Source organism: Yarrowia lipolytica, chromosome 1F, assembly GCF_001761485.1.
Source record: "Yarrowia lipolytica chromosome 1F, complete sequence".
NCBI classification, from domain to species: Eukaryota; Fungi; Ascomycota; class Dipodascomycetes; order Dipodascales; genus Yarrowia; species Yarrowia lipolytica.
The window spans coordinates 3,265,073-3,286,456 of NC_090775.1; the positions used below are offsets into that span (position 1 = coordinate 3,265,073).

The 21,384-nt window shown below is 47.7% G+C and overlaps 11 protein-coding genes across 11 annotated transcripts; 5 read left to right on the plus strand and 6 right to left on the minus strand.

Annotated features, from left to right (window-relative positions):
- Positions 1–606: 606 nt before the first annotated feature.
- YALI1_F32659g (40S ribosomal protein uS8) lies at positions 607–1,270 on the minus strand (the record flags this gene model as incomplete). Its single annotated transcript, XM_505865.3, has 2 exons — positions 607–866; positions 1,138–1,270. 2 exons carry the CDS (start codon positions 1,268–1,270, stop codon positions 607–609), a joined length of 393 nt encoding a protein of 130 aa, XP_505865.1.
- Positions 1,271–1,825: 555 nt separating this feature from the next.
- On the minus strand, positions 1,826–2,473 carry YALI1_F32675g (uncharacterized protein; the record flags this gene model as incomplete). Its single annotated transcript, XM_505866.3, has 1 exon — positions 1,826–2,473. One exon carries the CDS (start codon positions 2,471–2,473, stop codon positions 1,826–1,828), a length of 648 nt encoding a protein of 215 aa, XP_505866.3.
- A 954-nt stretch (positions 2,474–3,427) lies between these two features.
- On the plus strand, positions 3,428–3,769 carry YALI1_F32685g (uncharacterized protein; the record flags this gene model as incomplete). The annotated part of the gene is made up of 2 exons (XM_068283473.1): positions 3,428–3,439; positions 3,527–3,769. 2 exons carry the CDS (start codon positions 3,428–3,430, stop codon positions 3,767–3,769), a joined length of 255 nt encoding a protein of 84 aa, XP_068139574.1.
- Positions 3,770–3,795: 26 nt separating this feature from the next.
- On the plus strand, positions 3,796–4,719 carry YALI1_F32688g (uncharacterized protein; the record flags this gene model as incomplete). Its single annotated transcript, XM_505867.1, has 1 exon — positions 3,796–4,719. One exon carries the CDS (start codon positions 3,796–3,798, stop codon positions 4,717–4,719), a length of 924 nt encoding a protein of 307 aa, XP_505867.1.
- Positions 4,720–4,800: 81 nt separating this feature from the next.
- YALI1_F32698g (uncharacterized protein) lies at positions 4,801–6,498 on the plus strand (the record flags this gene model as incomplete). Its single annotated transcript, XM_068283474.1, has 2 exons — positions 4,801–4,893; positions 6,253–6,498. The coding sequence occupies 2 exons, from the start codon at positions 4,801–4,803 to the stop codon at positions 6,496–6,498; spliced, it is 339 nt and encodes a 112-aa protein (XP_068139575.1).
- A 36-nt stretch (positions 6,499–6,534) lies between these two features.
- YALI1_F32716g (uncharacterized protein) lies at positions 6,535–7,995 on the plus strand (the record flags this gene model as incomplete). Its single annotated transcript, XM_505868.3, has 1 exon — positions 6,535–7,995. The coding sequence occupies one exon, from the start codon at positions 6,535–6,537 to the stop codon at positions 7,993–7,995; it is 1,461 nt and encodes a 486-aa protein (XP_505868.1).
- Positions 7,996–8,679: 684 nt separating this feature from the next.
- On the minus strand, positions 8,680–9,351 carry YALI1_F32744g (uncharacterized protein; the record flags this gene model as incomplete). Its single annotated transcript, XM_505869.3, has 1 exon — positions 8,680–9,351. The coding sequence occupies one exon, from the start codon at positions 9,349–9,351 to the stop codon at positions 8,680–8,682; it is 672 nt and encodes a 223-aa protein (XP_505869.3).
- Positions 9,352–11,408: 2,057 nt separating this feature from the next.
- YALI1_F32764g (uncharacterized protein) lies at positions 11,409–12,710 on the plus strand (the record flags this gene model as incomplete). Its single annotated transcript, XM_505870.3, has 1 exon — positions 11,409–12,710. One exon carries the CDS (start codon positions 11,409–11,411, stop codon positions 12,708–12,710), a length of 1,302 nt encoding a protein of 433 aa, XP_505870.1.
- Positions 12,711–13,733: 1,023 nt separating this feature from the next.
- On the minus strand, positions 13,734–14,159 carry YALI1_F32792g (60S ribosomal protein uL23; the record flags this gene model as incomplete). The annotated part of the gene is made up of 1 exon (XM_505871.3): positions 13,734–14,159. The coding sequence occupies one exon, from the start codon at positions 14,157–14,159 to the stop codon at positions 13,734–13,736; it is 426 nt and encodes a 141-aa protein (XP_505871.1).
- A 2,204-nt stretch (positions 14,160–16,363) lies between these two features.
- Positions 16,364–16,708, minus strand: YALI1_F32816g (uncharacterized protein; the record flags this gene model as incomplete). The annotated part of the gene is made up of 2 exons (XM_068283475.1): positions 16,364–16,588; positions 16,640–16,708. 2 exons carry the CDS (start codon positions 16,706–16,708, stop codon positions 16,364–16,366), a joined length of 294 nt encoding a protein of 97 aa, XP_068139576.1.
- A 615-nt stretch (positions 16,709–17,323) lies between these two features.
- On the minus strand, positions 17,324–19,123 carry YALI1_F32841g (uncharacterized protein; the record flags this gene model as incomplete). Its single annotated transcript, XM_505872.3, has 1 exon — positions 17,324–19,123. One exon carries the CDS (start codon positions 19,121–19,123, stop codon positions 17,324–17,326), a length of 1,800 nt encoding a protein of 599 aa, XP_505872.3.
- Between the last annotated feature and the right edge of the window lie 2,261 nt (positions 19,124–21,384).

Consider the following 21,384-nt stretch of genomic DNA (forward strand, 5'->3'; position numbering starts at 1 on the left):
TTAGAATAATAATAAAAAAAGTAGGCTGGATTTTATGTCAAGATAGAGAGCACCTGAAGAGATATATCGATAGAACTAATGCTTTTGTAAGGCACTGAGGGAGGGTGATTGCAATTTCTCGATTGATTCTGCCAATGTCTCCATGTTAATCAGTTATGGAAATCAGATCTAACCGTAGCCTATATCACTATTTTAAATCCCAGAAGTGCTTCCAGGACGCTGGTAACACGAGGTCTTGTTGACAGCTGAATGACTTCAGTGAGATTCTTTCTGCCCAATGCTCCAATGTTTAACCAAAAGCGAGTTCAGTGCATGTGTACGCAGAACTGGCCTTGACGGGTGCATTAGACACTATCCCTGCTACAAGTATGTACTGTAGTTGTTAATACCATTTCTAAACAATAGTACACACTCTGGATTCATTCAATGCAGCAAGCACTACAGTGTCAATCTGAATAAGAAGATTAAGGATTGTCACAGTCTACGAGTACCAGTACATTACGTAGTGATGGTATACCATTTAACTAACTAGCTTATTGTAAACAATTCTTTCAATATAAATAGTGACGATAAGCGTCTTTTAGGGTGGATATTCTGCTAAATAACTTAGTAGAAAAAACCGAGGATCTTTCCAGCAACGTGTCGTCGTCGGGCCTCCTCGTGGTCCATGATTCCGGCAGAAGTGGTCAGGATGATGTAACCAAACTGTCGAGAAGGCAGCAGGTTCTGGACCCACTTCTCCATATCATCAATTTTGACGTTGAATCGGGGAGAAATGACACCACACTTGTTGAGTCGGCCGTTCAGCTCGACAACGATCTTGCCGGATCGGTGGTCATCAACGTAGGTGAACTCGTTGATGTAACCTGAAGTTAGTAAAAACATTCGTGGAAATGCTGGGGTGTATCTTATATCAAAAGAATGAAATAAGGAGGAATGTAACCGGCATATAAACACCGAACACCAGAGGGTTTCAGTGACAGCGTGTAAGTGCCTTTATTAATTTCCCGGACAATTAAAAGACAGAGAGAGACAGTGTTCAGACAATCCATCCAGTTATCAGCCCGGGTGCTCTTAGTAACAAGAGCAAAGAGAAAAAAACGAGTCAGACGACGCGTCGGCGTAAGGAGTACTTACCATGCTTCTGCATGACCTGCAGGAACTTGATGATGACCTTGGATGCGGGTCGAATCAGGACCTGTCGCTTACCAGCCTTCTCGGCGTTGGTGATGGACTTGAGGGCGTCAGCAAGAACAGAGGTTCGAGTCATTGTGAGATATGTGCTGAGTTAAGTGGGACCTGTTGTTAGTGGGTGAAAACCACAAGAGTATCCGGGGAGGGATTTCATGTGGCATGTCGCGAGTAGCAACGCCACACTAGAAGTGTCGCAGAGTGTGTTGAAGTGTCAATCAAAGAAAGCGGCATTACCACCGTCTTCCATAAACAGATTCAACACATAACCACGATTTTCTAGTGAGGTAAAACGAGGGCAGTGAAGTACATACGTTTGGTGATGTGTAATTAAGAGGAGAAAGGAGGGAAGTGACGTGGTGTTATAAGAGAGAATTTTTCAGACAGGGTAACTTGGGAGTTTGAGTTGCGTTAGGGTCTTTTGTTTGAATTTGGGTGGTGCGGTTAGGGTATGGTTTGGAGTATTGTGGTTTTGAGAATCAAAATATCAGATATGATAGCTATAATTACAAGTAAAATCTATTATATATGACGAGTGAATTAGATCCGAAGGAATTTGGGATCCTTGCATCTCGCGCCTTCGTGCTATGATTAAATATATAAATTAAATGCTGTTGTTTCCTTCACCACCTCTCTAACGAACATAACGGTTCATGAACTTTCGATGGAAATCTGATCGAATGAGATCGTTGACATAGCTGTCTTCTTTCCGGGCCTGTTTGGTTTGGTTTCGGAACACCACATCCTCGTTCCACTTTCGCTTGATGGCTACGGGATTCATGAGAGGGTTTCCAAATGCCACCTGCTCCTCCCGGGCCTTTGCTTCCTCCAAAGCTAGCCGTTCCTCTTCTCGAGCCTTCGCCTGTGCTCGTTCCTGCTTGATTCGCTCGAGTTCGATTCTAAGCAGCTCGTCTTCGTCATCTGAGTCTGAGTCCGAGTCGTCTGAATCGGACTCCTCATCGTCAGACCCAGAGTCATCGTCATCTCGGTTCTCCTCAATGATCTTGGCCTTCACTTCATCGGAAAGTTCTTTCTCAGAGTCTTGAACCTGAGTTTCTGCCTGCTGCTGCTCAGCAACTAGCTTCGTGGCGGCCTGCTTGAGTCCCCCCTCATTCTCCAACAGAGTCTTTCTCATGGCATCTGTGTTTGTACTAATCCGAGCATATCTGTACTTGAGCTTGGTGTGAGACGGGAGGGACCGGGTATGTGAGATGGACCCAGCGGCCTGGGTATTGGACTTGCCTCGTGCTGGGTCAAAAGTAGGTCGATGTGCTGTAGTCATTAGGTGATGCTGTAATTGGACAGAAAATGTATTGTCAACTGGATGTGATGAGTTTTTAAATCAGCTGCCTTGTATTGTTCAGCTGTCCCTAATGCTATGATCGATGCGGCTGGGGTTACACCGTCTGTTTGTGCTGTCGTGATGTGGAAGTGGTGATGATAAGGGATGGAGGTTGATGGTTCCTCATGCACCTCCCAAATCTTTTGCTCACGTTCTGCAGACCTTAACTACGCCACAAGTAGACTTTGATACGAGTACTTGTATGATGTTCAAACAGGCAAGAGAATTTCCACATTAGTTTGCTTGAGTTTGAAACTAATTTTGGTTACTGCAGCACAACTGTGAAGAGTATATATATTGCCTACTCGTCCCATGGACTCATGTCACTATGTCTAATGCATTGGCCTCTGTTATTACACCAGATCACGTCATCACATCACTTCAAAACTCGGCGCAACCCTACGGAGTTGCTGCTCGCTGCACCCACTGCTGCTTGACATGTGGCGTTCCAAGGTTTTGCCGAACGGCGTGTTGAAGGCTGGCTTGCTCAGCTGAACCTCATGTGTAACACAGCTGATATTTTGCCGTGGAAAAATGCGTTTGGAACGTTGAGCAGCGACATGGCTATCCCCCAGAGAGGACCTTGGCAAGTGCGTCTTTTGCCACTCCTTCTTTGTTTCTCTCATTAACCCCGCCAAATTTTAGTATTATTGGCAGTCACATTAGATTAACCGCTTTTGCTGAGGCAAGAGAAGCAGTGCTACGCACTACTTTGGTGTTGGAACATGCAATAATTACTTCTAAATATAGCCTGTATCTGAAACCGAGTGGAACTCGCCACATATAGAGGATTCACCGTTACTTTGTATATTCACGCACGCTGCCAGCGAGAGTTGAACCCACGATCCCCACGGCCCACCCTGCTCCAGAGCTCCAAACCTGACATTACCTTACATGGCATATTGTGTTAGCCCAAAGAAACACTGAGCCAGAAACACTCGTGTTAAGTGACAACCGGCGACTCTGACCGAAAACAGCACACTCCACACACAGCACAGGTGCTATAACAACCACAGCAAGAACACGGACAAAGTCGCGACAATCGCCGTCAGCACTCCACGAACACGCCAGACAAGAAATATTGGCCAGCCACTTTCAGCTGCACACAGCATTACAGAGACATTCTGGTTTTGCAGCTTCTCCTACCACACGACCAACCAAGCGCTTGCACGAAAAATAAAGAGCCGCCACAACTACCCCACAACCAGCAACTCGACGCTCCGCGGAACGCACTAGACGAATCCACACGAATTTCTTTACCCATGGCAGAAAACACAAGCCAGGAGGTACTTGCACCGGCACAGGATGTACACCCTGTCCACAGTGTGACACAGGACCTGGCCTCCGTGTCATTGGACAACAAAGATACCACAGAGCCAATAGCACACAAACTGCGCATATCTACACAGCGACTGTCGACCCTTTCGGATCTGGGCGAGTCGCGCGACTCCCCCTCCAAGCCATATCCGGCCGAGCAGTCTCCTTATTATCGTCGGTCTCGGCCTGACCTCAGTGAGTCGTCACGACGGGGCTCTCGCATCTCGCAAAGCAGCAGCGATCCTCTCAAGCTGGAACTAGCGGCGCTGCAGTTCCATTCGTCACTGGACTATGCCATTGTCCGGGACTTTGGCTACCCTCCCCAACACCCCCTCTTTTTCGGCGCCCGTCAAAGCATGTCTGTGGTGTCCAGCTCTCTTGACGAGGACGACGATCTGGCATACCCACCAGGAATCGGCGAGGGTCCACCTTACTACGAGGACTCAGACGTGGACGCAGAGCTGGACAGCGAGCTCAACGGCCGGGCAGTTGCGCTTTTCGATTTCGAGCCGGAAAACGACAACGAAATCGGCCTGTTCCAGGGCCAGATTGTGTGGGTGCACTACCGGCACGGCCAGGGCTGGCTAGTGGCCATGAACTTAGACACAGAGGAAACAGGATTGATTCCCGAGGAATACGTGCAGATTCTGGGGGAAGACGAGGTGGTATCGCATGGTTTGGATGGAGAGGAGGATGAGGAAGAGGCCTCAGCTGCAGCTGCAGTGTCATCAGCCGCGGCCGCTCTCATGGCCAAGGAGGATCAGAATCATGAAGAAGTTGGAGAGATGGAGCTCGAAACCGACGCGGGTTCCGTTGTTAGTGAGGACCAAACCGTCACCGGAGAGGACGACAAACCTGAATTGAGCTAGCAGGCACCCACGTGAGGCACCCTGAGGCATCTCATTGCGTCAGTCACGGACTTTGTGATACGCTACATATACGCTCCAGTCATGCCCTGGACCATGCTGGTATTATTGGTAGACACCAAACAGTACATCCAGCATCTTGCCTCAAATGCCTCCAGTAACACCGTCCTCACAGCCGTTCGCACACAATCTTAGCAAAATCTTTTAGCATGACTATTGTGGTCTTATGTATAATAATAAATCAATGGTATATTTTTACGCTTGGTCAGTAAGCAATGAGACACAGCTATGCAAGCCGCGTTATCCAGCGTGTTATTGGACGGTTATCTCGTATACCCACAGCAGCTAATACGAGGGGTGAGCATTTCTATACATTTAACGCCTCTTGTTTGTTATGCTCCTTAGTTATAACCCCCCTTCCTGGATTATGGTGCAGCTTTATCGGACCACCTTGTTCGTCTGATAGCGTGATTATAGTAGCGAGTCTCCCTTGTCTGACTGTTATTTGTTTATACCACTGGCGTTTATATACTACTATGAGAACATTACGAGTGCCTGGTATAGGCTGGGTGATGGTTTAACAGGACTACACATTCTGGTCAACTGCTTCTGAGTCTGAATCTGAGTCTCACTGCGTACTGTAATGTGAAACAGAAGATATGGTAAGAGAAGGTGTTCAAGACGACCTGAGGAGTAACTTCCGAACTGTGAACGTAGGGCCTCTGGGTGGGAACCTGTATATTCCCACGTGGTTCTCCTTTATCAGGCGTTTAAGGGACTTATGAGGGCTTGGTCTACGGACACCAAGACCGCTAAGGGCTACTTGAAGTGACTAAGGTATGCTCTGCTTCTGCTGCACACTTGTGTGCCGAACTGGGACAACAACAAGAGAGAAACAAAGGTGTAAATATCCATTTGAAACCGGGGTAAATGGGTGAAACAGACTTGAGCGGCGCTTGCATCTTTCAGTAATTATTATAGCAGCCATATTTGCCACACCTACTCGTTATGGTATGTTGAATACATGACCCGTCTGTTCAGGGACTGTGTGTGCGGTGTAGTCTGTAAATACCCATTTCTGAATGCACTACCTCCAAACAGATCAAGGTTGCACCGAGACAAACTCTGTCGGCATGTGACTTTTTCAGCCATTACTGCCATGGCGTATAGTTAGGTTCAGCTTCACATTCCGGAGTGGGTGTTGACAATAGAATGTAGCTGATTGACCTGCTGGCCATCCAATAGGTGGCAGTTCTTCGCAGCCAATCACTCGATACAATTGGCAAACCAAAAAAGGTCTCCACATTTTCGTCGTATCGACTGCCTTACATCTGTCTCAAAACCAGCCCCGCCCACATTCCCATTCTTCGCGTCATGCAGGAGTCTGTCATGGGTCCACATGCACACAATAGACGTAGAAGAGCTTGTTGCAGAAAGGGTGTCATAATACCGGCACACCTCTGGGGCCTAATGCGCATTACCTTTACCCACCTATTATCTCTTTTCTTCTCCTCCCTCACTCGCGATACTACCTAGGAGTCCTCTTACCCACACTCGTTTGAACACCCTCACCTCTCTGCCCAAATCGGCACTCTCAACTGCACCTTAATCTTATCCGCGAACCACACAGGTCATCGCGACAGGGGCAACAAGGACAGCACTGTAACACTGTACAGAAGATATCGACGCGTCCAACTGGTGCTTCTGACTGGTTTACTCGACAGGCCAATTCCTAGACACAACCGAGGTCCTCGATATCCACCACATCACTCCACCCCATAGCATTCAACCACTCACACTACACACATCACTTGCATCATGAACAGAGACGAGGCCATACAGGCCACACTAGACGCTCTGAACCAACCCATGGTCCGGGGCGATTCGTCCGACTACCTCAACAGCAGACCCAGCTTCCACTCCAGACGATCCTCTATCATGGCCCAACTGTCCACACCCAACCACCACGCCAGAACTCCCTCCGTGTCTATGTCCGACTCGGATCTCAGCTGTATGGACGAGAACAAGCGCCGGAGCCGCATATCCATTGATTTTTCGGGTCTGTACTCGCCAGCTTCATCGACTGGGGACTGGTGTGAGAAGGAACTGCTTAGTCCTGATCCCGAAATCGAGTCCCTCGACAAGAAACGGTCCTCCAAGGGCTCCGAGTTCTTCAAACGATGGTCGCTGGGACCTGCCACAAGCGTCACCCAAGTGTCACGACAAACCCAGGCACTTTTATCGCCCCAGGAGTTCCACACGGCCGAGTTTGAACCTCAATCATGCATGTGGCAACGAACACTCCAGGAGATGGCCCGAACAGATAACACCCGTCTGGCACTGTTGGCTCGAAACTCGAACGCAAACTCGTACCCACTGCAGTCTATGCACAACAGGAAACGCCACTCTTGCGACTTTACCAGCTCAACTACAGCTTCCAATGGTCTGGGTCTCGGCCTGGGCCCTCTCCGAGCTAGCACTCCTGTAAAGGGCCCTAACAACCCATTTGTGCCTTTTTCCTTCGAGACGGGTAGTGAAGAGTCCACAGAGTCGCCCGTCCACACAAAGCTCAAGCATCGGACCTCCATGTCTCGAACTCGGCCGCTGTCCATGACACGATCCACGTCTCAAAAATTCAACTCTGGTAACTTTTCGCTCAGACAACGGGCAGGAACACCCACGCCGACCAGAGACGGCGACAGTACGCAAGTGGATAGCTTTGTTTTTGGTGCTGGAGACATGTCTTCGGACTCAAACTCCACTGCCGTGGACCCTCTGGACACCCAACACACCCAGGAGGTGCTCTCCAAACCGCCCCTGGATCCCACAATCCCCATCACGGACTGGAGCCAAAAGGCCCAGCTCGTTAAACTTATTTGTGCGTCTATCCAAGATGCTCCCACTATGATGGCGTACATCAACTTGCTATGGACCGCCCTCTCCAACCCCGAGAACCTGAATCTCAACAAGATTGATATTGTTCCAAGCTCGCTGGAGGACGTTGCTGCGCTGCAGGACAACCTGGTTCTGTTTGTGTCTGAAATCGACGTGAAGGCCATGGTCTCTGCCGGATGGATCCGGTTCTACAAGGTCATGTATGCGTCTGCTGTGGTGTCTGCTACAATTGGACTGCTGGCATTCCAGACCTTGCTGCTACTGCTCTACCTGTGCGTGGCTTCGGTGATCATCCTGGGTAGCAACATTTTGCACAAATTTGAAAAGAAGACCCAGCCTCAGGAGGCTGCAAAGGTGCTCGCTAAGGAGTGTAAGGAGGAGTAATTAATTATAGGGTGCACCTAAATAGAATGCATATGGCTCACACGCCAAAATATATTAACACGTAATACAACTATCGTACTGTTCTCAGGCGCTCATTGTTCGTAGACCCTCATGCTACACTGACTACAGTAAATCATTTGAGTTGAGTACATAATCTTGTGTGACTTAGAAGACCTGCTACAGTAAAAGTACAAGTACAGGGATACCAGTACAGTAGCTACTGTCATACAGTAGTCGGTGGCTCCATATTAGATCCCACCTGCACAAGTATTTACAGTGTACAGTACTTGTACTTGTGCTTTAGTAGTCAACTAATACTGCCAAACGCCTTAGCTGATAATATAATCCTTTCAGCTGATAGGGGTGCCGCAGGGCCGAAAGAGGCAACTAATAAACGAATAATGGGGGCTCTCAAATATGATCGATTCTGACATAATACCAGCCCGACAGGTCGACAAGTCTCTCAATTCGTCACTTCGAGGTACTTACACAGAATGTATGTACGAGTACGATACTTGTAAACGGTATCTGCCAATCTCGATACTTCTACATGTGAATAGTCTGACAGTGGCCACCATACTGTAAACAGTTTACAAGATCTCTCTTTCTCTTAATTCATGCTTATCCTTATATTCATAACTATCATTAAACAGTTTACTGTTGCTGTTGTTGTCCCATTGTAGTTTACATCTTGGGAAGAGAAGGACCAACATAAATTTCCTCCAGGCCCTTTCTGAGATCCGCGGGAATTGGAACCGCCTTGTTGGTGGTCGAGTCGACGAAGACATGCACAAATTTTCCCAGAGCCTTGACCTTTTGGTTTCTCAGCTCTCTGAACAGAGCCTCTTCTGTGGTGGCAGGTACGGGATCTTCTCCGGAGTTGGCCCAGGCCTCGTAGACAATGCTTTCTGCTGACTCCTCTTGCTCGGCCGTTTTGCTCTGTTGAAAGACTCCGATCTCAAACTCCACAGACGATCGTCCAAGTTTCCGTACTGCCAGACCGAGCACCAGAGGTTTGGGGAATCCGTCGATGATCTCGAAGTATTCTGAGCCTGAGGCGACCACGAGAGCCCGTAGATCGCCCATCACGTTATGTTTGCATTGATCCCAGTAGTATCCGTTAACAAGTGCATCGTAGAAGTGGTAGTAGACAGCGTTGTTGAGATGGCCATATTGGTCGTTGTCAGACCATCGAGTCGACTGAGTAACCACGAAGGGGTACTCCTTGAGCTTGGGTCGTGTGATTCGGGGGGCCATGTTAGATGTGGAAGACGTAAATAGTCGTTTGGTGGTAGGTGTATGGGCCGACAGAGTAGAGACACCTTTAATAGAAAGATTCAGAGATCGTAACATCATGGGCTGATATAAGAGTGTTAGAGTTACCTCGGCAGGTGAGTAGGGTGGAGATGGGGAAATACACACAGACAAACAAGACTCTAGAGACGCTGTCACAATTACGAGACTACTACAATGCCATTTATTCTGCTTCAGATTATCAAAATTCAGACCATCATTACTACATCCCACCCTTGCAGTTGAAAGACCTCGGTAAAAACACTAATTCATGTGATGGCGGCCATTACCCCGTGGGGAAGGTTAATAAATATGGTGGGGGAGGGGTGATAATTACAATTGTCGAGATGTGACGCTGAAAGAGTAGAACTTCTTGAAAATTGTGTACAATTGCATCCCACTTAAAACTTAGAGTGTGATTTGTACAAAAATGATACCGTTTGTCATTTCCCACCTCTTTGCTTACTAAGCAACATAAAGGCTTTGCATCACCCCAATTAATCCGATCGACCGAAGTATAATATCCAGCGCAAGTTTCAGCGCTCCGGAACAATTGTTGCCCTGTAACAGATTGAAGATCACATGACCCATCTTCCGACTCCTACCCTGTCTTTGAGGTCTCTTGGCTGCATTATTGTGGGTTATTGTGGTGTGATGTTTCGGAAAAAGTGGTGCGACCATTGGGAGTGTACGAGACTTGGATTAACCAAGTGAACAAGCACCAACAGTAGGATGGTGTTGGAAAGTGCCCATGGATAGCTATGGATGTACTATTTAGCAATACGGGAGATGAGTATAAAAACATGCATAGATGGGCCGATTGCTTCAGATGACAAGAGAATCATTGTGGTTGATACTCCTTTCTCTGTATTATGACACCTCCTTGATTACTGGTTGATTCAGGCTTCAGACTTTCCATCCTTGATGCGAACTCTGAACTCTGCCTACAGGTGTACGAGTATATATACTGATCAAAGAACGAGTACTGCTTACTAACAGACCCACCGACTGACACAAATGCCGTACGATCCAACCACAGCACGTCCTTCTGTTTATTTGCACTCTTGAGACGCACGTCTACACGGCGTTTGGCACTAAACCCCGTACATATTGCGCAGGCGTTGGGGTACATGAGGCAAACTTTCGGGCTGGGGTCGGGATATGATGATGGTGAGAATGTAGTTTCGGGGATGAGTCGGTGTTGTAGAAGGGAAATACGTGGCTGTGCTTTAAATAAAAGAATGGGACAGATTACGTAGCACGTAGATAGGATGGCCACGTTCCATACTCGTAATGTATTCGCATACACTGTTAAGGATCAGCTGGGTTATACTCTGCTGCCTGGCTTTCATGTATGTTGGAGAGGAGGCGTATTGTGTGGTTGTACTTGAGGTTCGTTAGGGTCTTGTATATACAGCGCGAAATGAGGCAGCCCTTGTACCGGTAGCTAATAGGCAAGCGCTTTTTTTGGTCTACATATTCACCCCATGCCATTCTTAAGGGCACTGGGATTTGTATTGTTACTGGTCGGAAAGAATCGGCAGCACTGTGTGGGGAGACTGGGATGGCCGAATATGGCGCAGCTGAAACAGGGTAGTTCTCCCATTAATTAAAGATAGAAGTTCTTTGCACAGCCAGAGCCCGCCAGCCGGGTAGCATACCCAATGACTCGTTCACATGACTATAAAACGGACCCGGAAAAATCCAACATTTCGCTCTACATGCAGATGCAGGTTGGCCCGGAAATATCCGGATGGGCGGTCAAACTAGCAAGTGGCGTGTCGATTAAATACGGGCAAGAACTTGTGTTTGTAGTAATGATATGAAGTTGAGCCGATTGGGGTGTCTCCTCTCTATAAGTACTCTCCCCTCATTTTGTTCACTCTTCCCCCACCCTACCTCAACCATCATATGATGAACCTAGTTGCTGTGCGTCTAACTAGCCTAACCTTCGTGCAACCTTAGTTCGGGGTCAGTAGATATACAGGCCAGGACACAGCTCTAGCTTTCCATTCAATTGCACCCAGAGTGTAGTGAGTGACCAAACGACACGAACGGCACGCAATCAACACCGACACAAACAGATCCGACAAACACTCTCCTTCTGACACACACAGACCATGTACAAATACATGACTCGCGCGGGGTCCAAAGTGGCCTGCCGATTCACCCGCAACATGAGCACCCAAGCACACAAAAGCTCGCCCGGCAAGTTTCGAAAACTCGTTAGACTCACGGCGGGCGGATGTCTCGTGGGATACACCGCTGCCGTCTTTTTCGCCTCTCGAGACGAGCGGTTCAGAGACATTTTTATCGAAAAGTTCCCGTTTGGCCGGCCCATTGGCGAGTACTTCGAGGAGCAAGAAATCAAGAAAAACAGAGACTCGCCCAAGCCCAAGCCTATTCCTACTTCTCCTTCTGGCCAGCCCAATGCTCGAACCAGCCATCTGTCGGCCCTGTACCCCGACAAATCCAACCCTAACGCCATGACCAACAACCCCGATGGGGACTCGCACCAAGAGCGAAAGTTCAACCTCGAGAGAGCTCTTTCTTCCAAGGGCACCAAGAAGGAATACTTTGACCCTCTGACTGAGAACCAGGGCAACTTCTTCGACCCCTCAAGTGGAGTGGTTGCCGAGGAACACAAGGAGTACCTGCCCCTGATTCTGCTGCACGACTCGGCCGACCATGCTGCCCGACACTCGGCTATGGCTCTCAACGACCTCATCTCCTCCATCAACACCTCCATTGTCACCAACGACTCGGTTAAGAACGTCTCCGACTCGCTCATCCAGCTGTCCGAGTTTGTTGCCGTCAACCACCCCGAGATCCAGACCCAGCTGTCTGAGCGTCTGGGCGAAAAGGCCCGCCGATTCCATGCGCTGGGCGAGCATTACCACACCATTATCCAGGACTTTCTGCAAAACGAGGTCGAGCACGGGCCTCACCAGGGCCACGCCGCAGAGGTCGAATTGACCATCTACGAGACCGACAAAATGAGAGACCTGCGAAAGAACGTGATCCAGGAAATCCATGATACAGAAGACCTGCTGGTGAAGTACTGCAACCGGTACTCGCGACCCGAGGGACCCGTAGCAGAGGTCATCACTCGACGGGTGCCCACAGTTGAGACTGTGACTCTGGAGCCCATTGACTCGACTGCCAAGGCAGCCTTTGACGCGTCCAAGTACAAGTCTCAGATCTCAGCAGCCGAGCAGTCGCTAGCCGTGCTGGTGGCCGCAGTGCAGCACTCGTCGGTTCTGGGGGTGGACCCGTTTGTGGAGGGCGTCAAGCAGGCCATCAACAATGTGGACATTGGAGATCGGTCCAAGATTCTGACCGAGGCTCTCAAGAACGTGACTGTTCCCAGTGACGTCAACCTCACTCCTTATCTGGAGCAGATCACCGACAAGAGTTCCTAACTTGCAAGCATTTATCTAACGTTATTGATTATGGAAACGATAGACTATGGCCCGTAGGGTTGTATTGACATGAAACCAGACCGAAGTGTACCATACGAGTGTGTAATTCGGAGGAGGCACAAAAAGGGAGACTCAATGTAGAAATGTTCACAATTGAAGTTGGGTTGCTCAATCATATTGTGACAGTTATGTTCAGCAGCATTTACAGGTGGATGCACGACATCCGTGGTCAACTCGTACTTGTCACCTGAAGATGTGGTAAGTTGGAATCCACTGTCTTTCATGTGTCCCAGACACTCTAGACTCATGTCTTGTACCTTTTATCTGGAATTAGTAAAGGTACGACTTCTTTATCATTGTCTCCTTAGAATGCATCTAGAGAGAGAAATGACACGCATTGGGCGAGTTGGCTTAGTTAGCTTGTATAGATATTTTAGCTACGCAATGGGAATATACTGTACAGTACCAAGAAGTGCCGAACGTACTCTCCATAATCACATGATCTTGGCACACGGCTGATCTCGTTCACATGGAGTGCAAGTACTCGTATAGCAGAGAGGAGAAGATCGCCGTGACATCGTGTTGTCACATGTATGGTGTCGGGCAGTGAGCTTGACAAACATTAGTTAACGAGGCAGATGACAGATTATAGACCAGTTCGACTGGATGCCTGAACGGGTTTCGTCAGGGTTCGTCAGGGTTTCGCATGGCTGTCGTCGACGGTGGAAATTGTGTAAAACTCGAACTGAAAGTTCTTTTGGAAGTTAAACCATCGTTGGTCGAGAAAGCATCTGGAGATGATAGCTTGGATTCTCGAAAAAGTTTTCAATATTCAATAATACACGGACACACCTCCGCTACGGGGGCTACGGTTGAGTTGACGCATGAGGAGCTACCTCTTCGTCGGCTCGCGTTCAATAAATAATATCGATTGCTCGCAAATGTGTTCATTAGTGCATTTTCTAAATGACACCTTTTGAGATGGCTAAATGCCTTTTGTAACTTCCCTAATAAAAGAGTTGTTTAGATGTAACCGATCTTGTTGGCAATGTCAAGAGCATCGTGGTCGGCGGTGAGTCGGACGAAAGCCTTCTTCTTACCGTCGGGTCGGATGAGGGTGTTGACAGAGGCAATCTCGACCTCGTAGAGCTTCTTGATAGCATCTCGGATCTGGTACTTGTTGGCCTTCTTGTTGACAATGAAGACAAGGGTGTTGGAGTCCTCGATCTTCTTCATGGCAGTCTCAGTGTTAAGGGGAGAGATGATGACATCGTAAGAGTCCATTCGGGGGTAGTGAGCAACGGCCTTTCGCTGGTACAGGGGCTTCTTGGGGAGCTCAAGGACCTTGGGTCGTCGGAAGATGGTGGAGGATCGGTACTTGAGGGTCTTGGAGCCGTTGGTACCCTTGAGGGCAGCCTTCTTGGCGTTCTGAGCTTGAGTGGCGGCCATTGTTGATGTCGTGAGTGTGAGCTGAGGAACTAAGATTTTTGAGCCGGCGGATTTGATGTAGTGAAAAGTTTGGCACCGCTTTAGGTTAGCCTGTGACTGTCTTTAGGGCTAACCCTAGACTAAAGGCAGGGTAACTCTGTGTGGGAGCGGAAGATGTGGTAGGGGAATTATTACCAGGTAAATATTTGTCTTGTAGTGGCATGTGGACAGAAACATTCAACCATAATGACGATTTCTAGAGCTATATTTAGGGTCGTCTAAAATAGGTCACGTGGATAGATGACCCCAAAAAGGACGAACCTTAAACCCTTATTGGTAGACGGAGTTTGGACTTGGTGATGGGATGGATGGATGGAGCTATAGAAGTGCGCGTTCGAAGATCGCCATGCACTAAATAATGGGCCTTATTCTCCGGACTTGTTGCATGTTATTGCCCAGGAGCGTCATATGACTTTTTGCAGATTATGTCACGTGATAAAGCATTACTTCGAAGATTAATGTGCTAAACGTCTACTTGTGCGAACTGTTGCCCTACAATACAGAGTCAGTAGGTCGTCTGTTGACATACAACAAGTACTCCCAACTAAACTTATTTAACCGCGGATGTACTGCAGGTTAATATCTCACTGAACATTGTGGAATAAAAGCACAGGTATAAGGCCCGCCACGCAGATACACTATTCAAGTTCATTACTAATGAAATTCGTATCTATCGGCCATCATTCGGGCTTCTACCGTTGCTCTGTTGACAATGGTGATGTGGGGCTTCTTGCATCCAGAGGTGCGAAAGTGGCGGTTGAAGCCCATGGGATCGAATGTATGTCCACATTGGGAACACGTGACTGTAATTTTTTTCTGCGAGTTGGGGACTGAATAATACATGGAGATGGAGAGAATGGATGTGTTTCATGGGCTTCTCCCTATATACTGGTATTTTGTGGAATGGTCTTTTGGGGCATACTGACCAGTCGCCTTCTTGTCCGGAAGTAGTTGGAATGTGCGGTGTGAAAAGGTCACAATCCTGACGAATAACGGGCTTCGTGGGTCAGTGTAAGTACTAGAGGGAACTATCTCACTTGCTGGAGCATTGTACAACTACAGGCATGAAAAAGTCAATGAGTGGTACTTGTACTCCAAAGCGACACTTTCACCGTTCTCTTGGTATGTGTGCTGTTTGGACTTGGTATAGCATGAGCAAAGGTTGAAATGTTTCCCTTGAGAGTGGTCATATCATGCTGAAGTCGCAGGAAAATGATAAGTCATTTTTCCACAAACATGACGGGCATCCACAGATTGTGATCCACATATTGTCAAAGCATTACTCAATACTTGAACTTTTCGACTGTCCATCATCAGAATGCTTCCAGATTAAACCCACAACTTCATCCAGGACGATAGCAACTTGACACGACTTGATCGATCTCTTGTACGTATTGAAGAAATCGAACAGAAGGATGAATGACTTCCCATACTTCCTTTCCATGTGACGAGCAGCTCTTACAACAATGCAGACCCCTCATCCAGTAGCGACACACCACCACGTAAGGGAACTGACATCGGCTGCTGAAATATAGATTATCTCTGTCATTTTTTTCAGACAAAAGATGAATATAATCTACTGATGGGGTAACTCTTAGACAGTCCCAAGAGCCGTGGGAGCTGTTTTTTTTCTGGACCCAATGTCATCCCGGACTTAAGCGGAGATGATGTCCCAAATGGTTGTGACAAATGAATCAAGAGTGGGTCCGTGGTGTCTCATTCACCACATCGAGATACACAAACTCCCTTCTAATGAATAGTTAACAGCTGGACCACCATTTATACCTGCTATACAACCAATAGTACCTATTATTATACACCTCATGTCGATACTTTCACTTTCTGCCACTACGATGTTTTCACATCTCGTATCTCTCGTGTCCATCCCACATGAGTAGCGAACAAATCGCACTATTCAAAGTCAGTTTATGTTTAATATGGGTCCATTTGAGCCATTACATACGCTGATTAGGGTCCCAGAAGGCTACAAATAGCTGCCGTGCCTCGGCATTCTTGGCAGATCGATGTGCCATATCTACATATCCTATTTGGCGACATTCAAACATACGAAAATCACAAAAAATTAAAAACGCTCAGATCTGGAAATGTAAAAATAGTAATGATGGCACAACAGCGTCCCCACTCGCCTCCCCAACATGCACTTGTCAAAGTCGTTCCGATCGCAAACAAACGTAAGCTCCTAGATCGAAGTTACTGTAAAACGAGGTGCAAATCTCGTCAAGAATACGACCCTGCCTATCTTTGCCAATATCTACAGCACTCACGCAAGCAGTAAGTGAAGTACTGTAACCCAGAATCACATACAGTATACTTGATGTTTTGCACCATATACTCACCTGTCTGACTGTTGAGACCTCGAAAATACCACCCTGGGCGTAACACAGTTATGGCTGCCGATCAGTCTCGATTATGATGCACACCTCATTTATACATTGCTCGATAGCTCTTGTGTTGCTCCTGTTGGTAAGCATAGTTATCACTTGAGTCATTTATTGCAGAGAAAGTGTGTGTAACCAAAAATACTGGTGGACGGACTTTAGCGCACCCGAAAAGCGTACTGTAGGGAGAGCGAGAGAGATGCAGATGGTCTGTACGATCGGAGATACTGTATGTACTACTCTGTGCTGAGAGAGATAATACCGCTGTTAAGAAGAGACCGAATATGAATGAATTTCGACACTGCGCACAAACTATTTGGTTGATTCAGCCACTCACTCACCAACAGTCGCCACTATACGGACGATTCTCGGAGATAACCCAAACGTAGCCGCTTGGCCCGAAACAAGAAACCACAGTGGTGTGCTTTTTGCACTTTCAGTTCTACAATCGCATCCGTTTCGAGTAACCGGGCTTAGCGTAACTGTCTTTAGCTTGACACAGTACAGTAGCTACTGGTAGAGACAAACGCAAGTCCACCTAAGAGGCGTTGATTTGTATTGAAAAATCAATCTGGGTGGGGTTATGTCAACACCTCAAGTGGCGTTGATAAAACGTATGTCACATCACATGTCTTACCAATTCTACATGCTGTACAACCATAGACTGCCACTTTTCGTCTGAACTCGTACTTGTATATTATGCTATGTATTAAAAAGAGAATGCAATTATTGATGAGTGGTGGTGTCGGGGTACTCAACGGAGCTGTTGGAGTTCTCTCCGGCAGTCTCAGATGTATATCCCTCAGGGACCTCCTCATGTTCGGGCTTGGGCTCGCCCTCGGGGTATTGTTCGCCCATGGAGTTGCCTCGAGACTCGATGTCGTAGTTGTAATGGTCTCGCTTGGGCATTCGAGCAGCAATGCCAACCACGTCCCAGGGGGTCTTGGGGTTAGACTCCTTGAAAATCTCGTCGATCTCCTCGAGCGACCGGCCAGCAGTCTCAGGGTACAGGAAGTAAATGACTGGGACCATGCAGGCGTTGATGGCTGCGAAAATGGTATAGGTGTACGACTGGATGGAGTTGAAGCCGACAGGACAAATCATGACGACTGTGAAGTTGAACAGCCAGTTGGAGGCGGTAGAGATACCGGACACGGGGGCTCGAACCTCCAGTGAAGTAATCTCGGCGGGATACAGCCAGGTCATACCCAGCCATCCAATGGCGAAGAAGGAGTTGAAAACGAAGAGGAAGACACAAGCAGCAATACCAGCGGCTCGATTGTCCTTGTTGTTGGGGTCAGCGGCCCATGCGGTACCTGTAAGAATACCCATGGTGCAAGCCTGTCCAACAGCACCGAAAAGCATGAGCTTTCTTCGTCCGAATCTTTCAATAGACCAGAAGGGAATGAATGAAGCCATGAAGTACTCGGTACCGTTAGCTGCAGCAAGAGCTCGAGAGACAACATCGTCCATATGGAGAGAGTCCTGGTAAATCTTGGCGGCGTAGTAAGTAATCAGGTTGATACCGGTCAGCTGTTGCATGGCCTGGTTCCAGAAAGCGAGACAAGCTCGGTGGAAATGCTTTCGCTCTCCATAGGTGAAAATGAGCTTGAAAGTCTGCCAGGAAGTCATTTGCTCCTCTGCAGCCAGATTCTTCTTGACCTCGTGGATCTCGTAGTTGATATAATCGTCGTTGGGACCACAGTTCTCCAGAGCAGCCCAAACCTCTCGTGCGTCCTCCTCTCGACCGACCTTGACCAGCCATCGAGGAGACTCAGGGAACTCGAGCACAAAGGCGACGATAATCAGAGCAATAAGAATCTGGAAAGCAACAGGGAAACGCCAGTCCATAGAACCGACCTTGACAAAGAAGAAGGCGAAATCAAGCCAATAAGAAAGAGCAATACCTCCGGAAATCAGACATCCTTCAATCATGACCATGAGACCACGATCTTCGGGACGTGCACACTCAGATTGCCACATGGGTACAGTGGCTGTAATGAGACCGTTACCAATACCTGCGACAACTCGGCCAACAATAAGTTGACCAAGATGGTAAGAAGCAGTCTGAATAATAGCACCAATGATGATAATCCAAGTTCCAAAATAAATGACTTTTCGTCGTCCCAGCTTGTCTCCGAGGTAAATGGTGGAAAGAGCTCCAACCATACATCCCAGCTCGTAAACGGCAATAGCGGTACCTTGAATGGTAGCAGTATGAAGAGAAGTGTCATCGACAGTGTTAATGGTCTCGAACTGCTCTCGGAAAGTCTTCAAGTTGAGCAGACCGCCCATAACACCTTGATCGTATCCGAATAGGAAGAAACCAAGACCGGCGATGCCTCCGATGGCTCGCTGAAGAGTCTTGCCTTTCAGTCCAAAGTACTTTGTACCTGACGCTTTGGAAAATAACATTGTGAGTCGGGCTGTGAGAAATAGTGACCGGCTTCTGGGGACCTGTCCCCGTATATATATACGATACTCAGATAGTGCGAAGACGCCTCTGTGTAACCAAAAAAGTATCATACCTAAGTCTATTGTGATACAAGTGCAGTAACTCTGGGTTTTTTTTCTTATTGCTCCATGCCGACAGAGATGACCCAGAAGTTTGTTTGTGAGAGTCTATTCTGGTGAGCAATCCATCGCACTAATTTTCAGGGGTGTCGGGTAGTACAACACGCGTGGATTAGAAGGAATACTACCAAGACTTGGCTAGGAATTTATAAAACCCAATATGACACGCGAAAAGTCGGGTTTCCTCCTTCGCCCACTCTAACACCGGTTCCCCACCACCTCGGCTTTTCCCTTTACTTTTCTTCTCTTTCTCGCTTGCTTGCCTTATTTGCGCATCCAGCGGCTTTTTTTTTTTGCACTTCCGTTTTGTATTTACGTCAGCATGGAAAGGAGAGTGAAGCACTAATTTTAATCCGCGGAGGAGACACGCTCGATGGGTCCACATCTGACTCGTGTGTTTTGGTCATAATTTCCACCTGTAAAAAGCTGTACCCCGTTACACTAGTCAGTGATTTAAAAAAGCCGCAACATGATTAATCCGATGCCAAGGATCACAACTGCCTTGTTGGTGCGAGACAGCAATGTCAGGGACGTCAGGGGCAGTTGTATAACAAAGACTTTTAGTAAGGCCAAGTCTAAAGTGACACACAACAAGGGACATCCGAGGTCTAATCGTAGATCTGACCCGTGATATCTGCATGCCAAGGGGATTTATAGACAGTATCGGATTGTCTTGGACGTGATTGGCTTCTCTGCAGATAATATCTCAACCTCCTACAACATGTGACTATGCTGAACCACAAGGCGCTACAGAGGTGTCTGTCTCTACCCCACAGTCACGGCTGAAGTCCCAATTCACGGCGCGTTAAAGAGGTTTTGGTTTGGGAGCTTGACCCGAGCGGCTTCCTCTTTCTGTCTCCGCAGCAACCATGGCTGTAGTCTGTCGCAGTCTAAATTTCAGATGTGCAGATCCAGCTATGTGAAATGACGACACTCTCGCACAGAGGGAAAATGGAAGGACCCCATTTGGGTCTCAAGGGGGCGTATTCCAGCGTCCCAGGAGTACGACAGGAGTACACGGTAGAAAACACGAAACCAAGCTCGTGGCGTCTTTTACTAATAATAGAAGCGTAAGGTTAAAATAGCGAGTGTTGTTGTGACGTCATAATTCACGTGAGCCGGAGGGAGACGATAGATGTAGCTTATTAAAGTGACGTCAATTTGGAAGCACATTCACCCTCATTCTTAGCCGACTCCCTACTTGTAGGTGACTTTTTGGGCCATGTTTAGTGATGTGAAAAGACGGAAGTCCTAATGCGGAATACCGTGGAAAACAATCTAAACGTCCTGCACCGATTATATGCACTTAACCGACTTGGCGCAAATGCACTGTTCAACGGCATCGTGAGAAAATGGGACAGAATGTGAGAGTGCTCTGAAAAACTGGTGCTTGACAGCTGATCATTCATCTCATAGTATTACGGAAACGGGAAATCGACGATCTCTACACACTCCCAGCAGACATTCCAAACGCCCAAAAGTTAGAAAGAAAGGGTGGTGTGCACTCTCTAAGGGCTTCTAGCTATATAATTCCGTCGTTTTACCGGTAAGACGCATGGGAGGGTTATAAATATTTTCACGATTGTGGGGTAAGTCTACCAGATCCATTTCGATCGAGCCATTTTCCCAAACTAGATGCGCTCCCGCTCTGAAACACTCATCGGATGGGTACATACATGATTGACTGGCGGGGTATATACCGTTGAGACCCTTGCTGTGAACTTCTCCGTAACAGTACCACCGCGGCCGGTTGAGTTTGCTGTACACCGAACCTGGTCGTCTACATTTGACTCTTTCTTTAACTTGCAAATCATACGACCGTGTTTACATGACCGGACAGAGAGAAGGCAGCACACTCTTGGGTCTGTGCATTGGAACACATGCATTTCGCGTTGCCCCATAAACAAGTCCGTGAATCACCTACGAGTTATTTTACACCGGCTTGCTTTTCCCTGCTGCTGCGGCAGCTGCAGTGGCACTAAAAGTTACCGTTTAATTTACTGAAACTGGACAGTTCCAACAGAAGGGCTGAATACTGTAAACACGCCCCGCACCACTACGAGTATGTACATACAACCTAATGGAGCAAAGACTAACGCCTAAATCACATGCTTGTACAAGTACGAGTACTCGTAGAGATTCTAGTAGTTCCACGGTCAGTTGCAATCTTTCAGACTATTATCTCATCCATGACGTATCAGTACACACGGTCC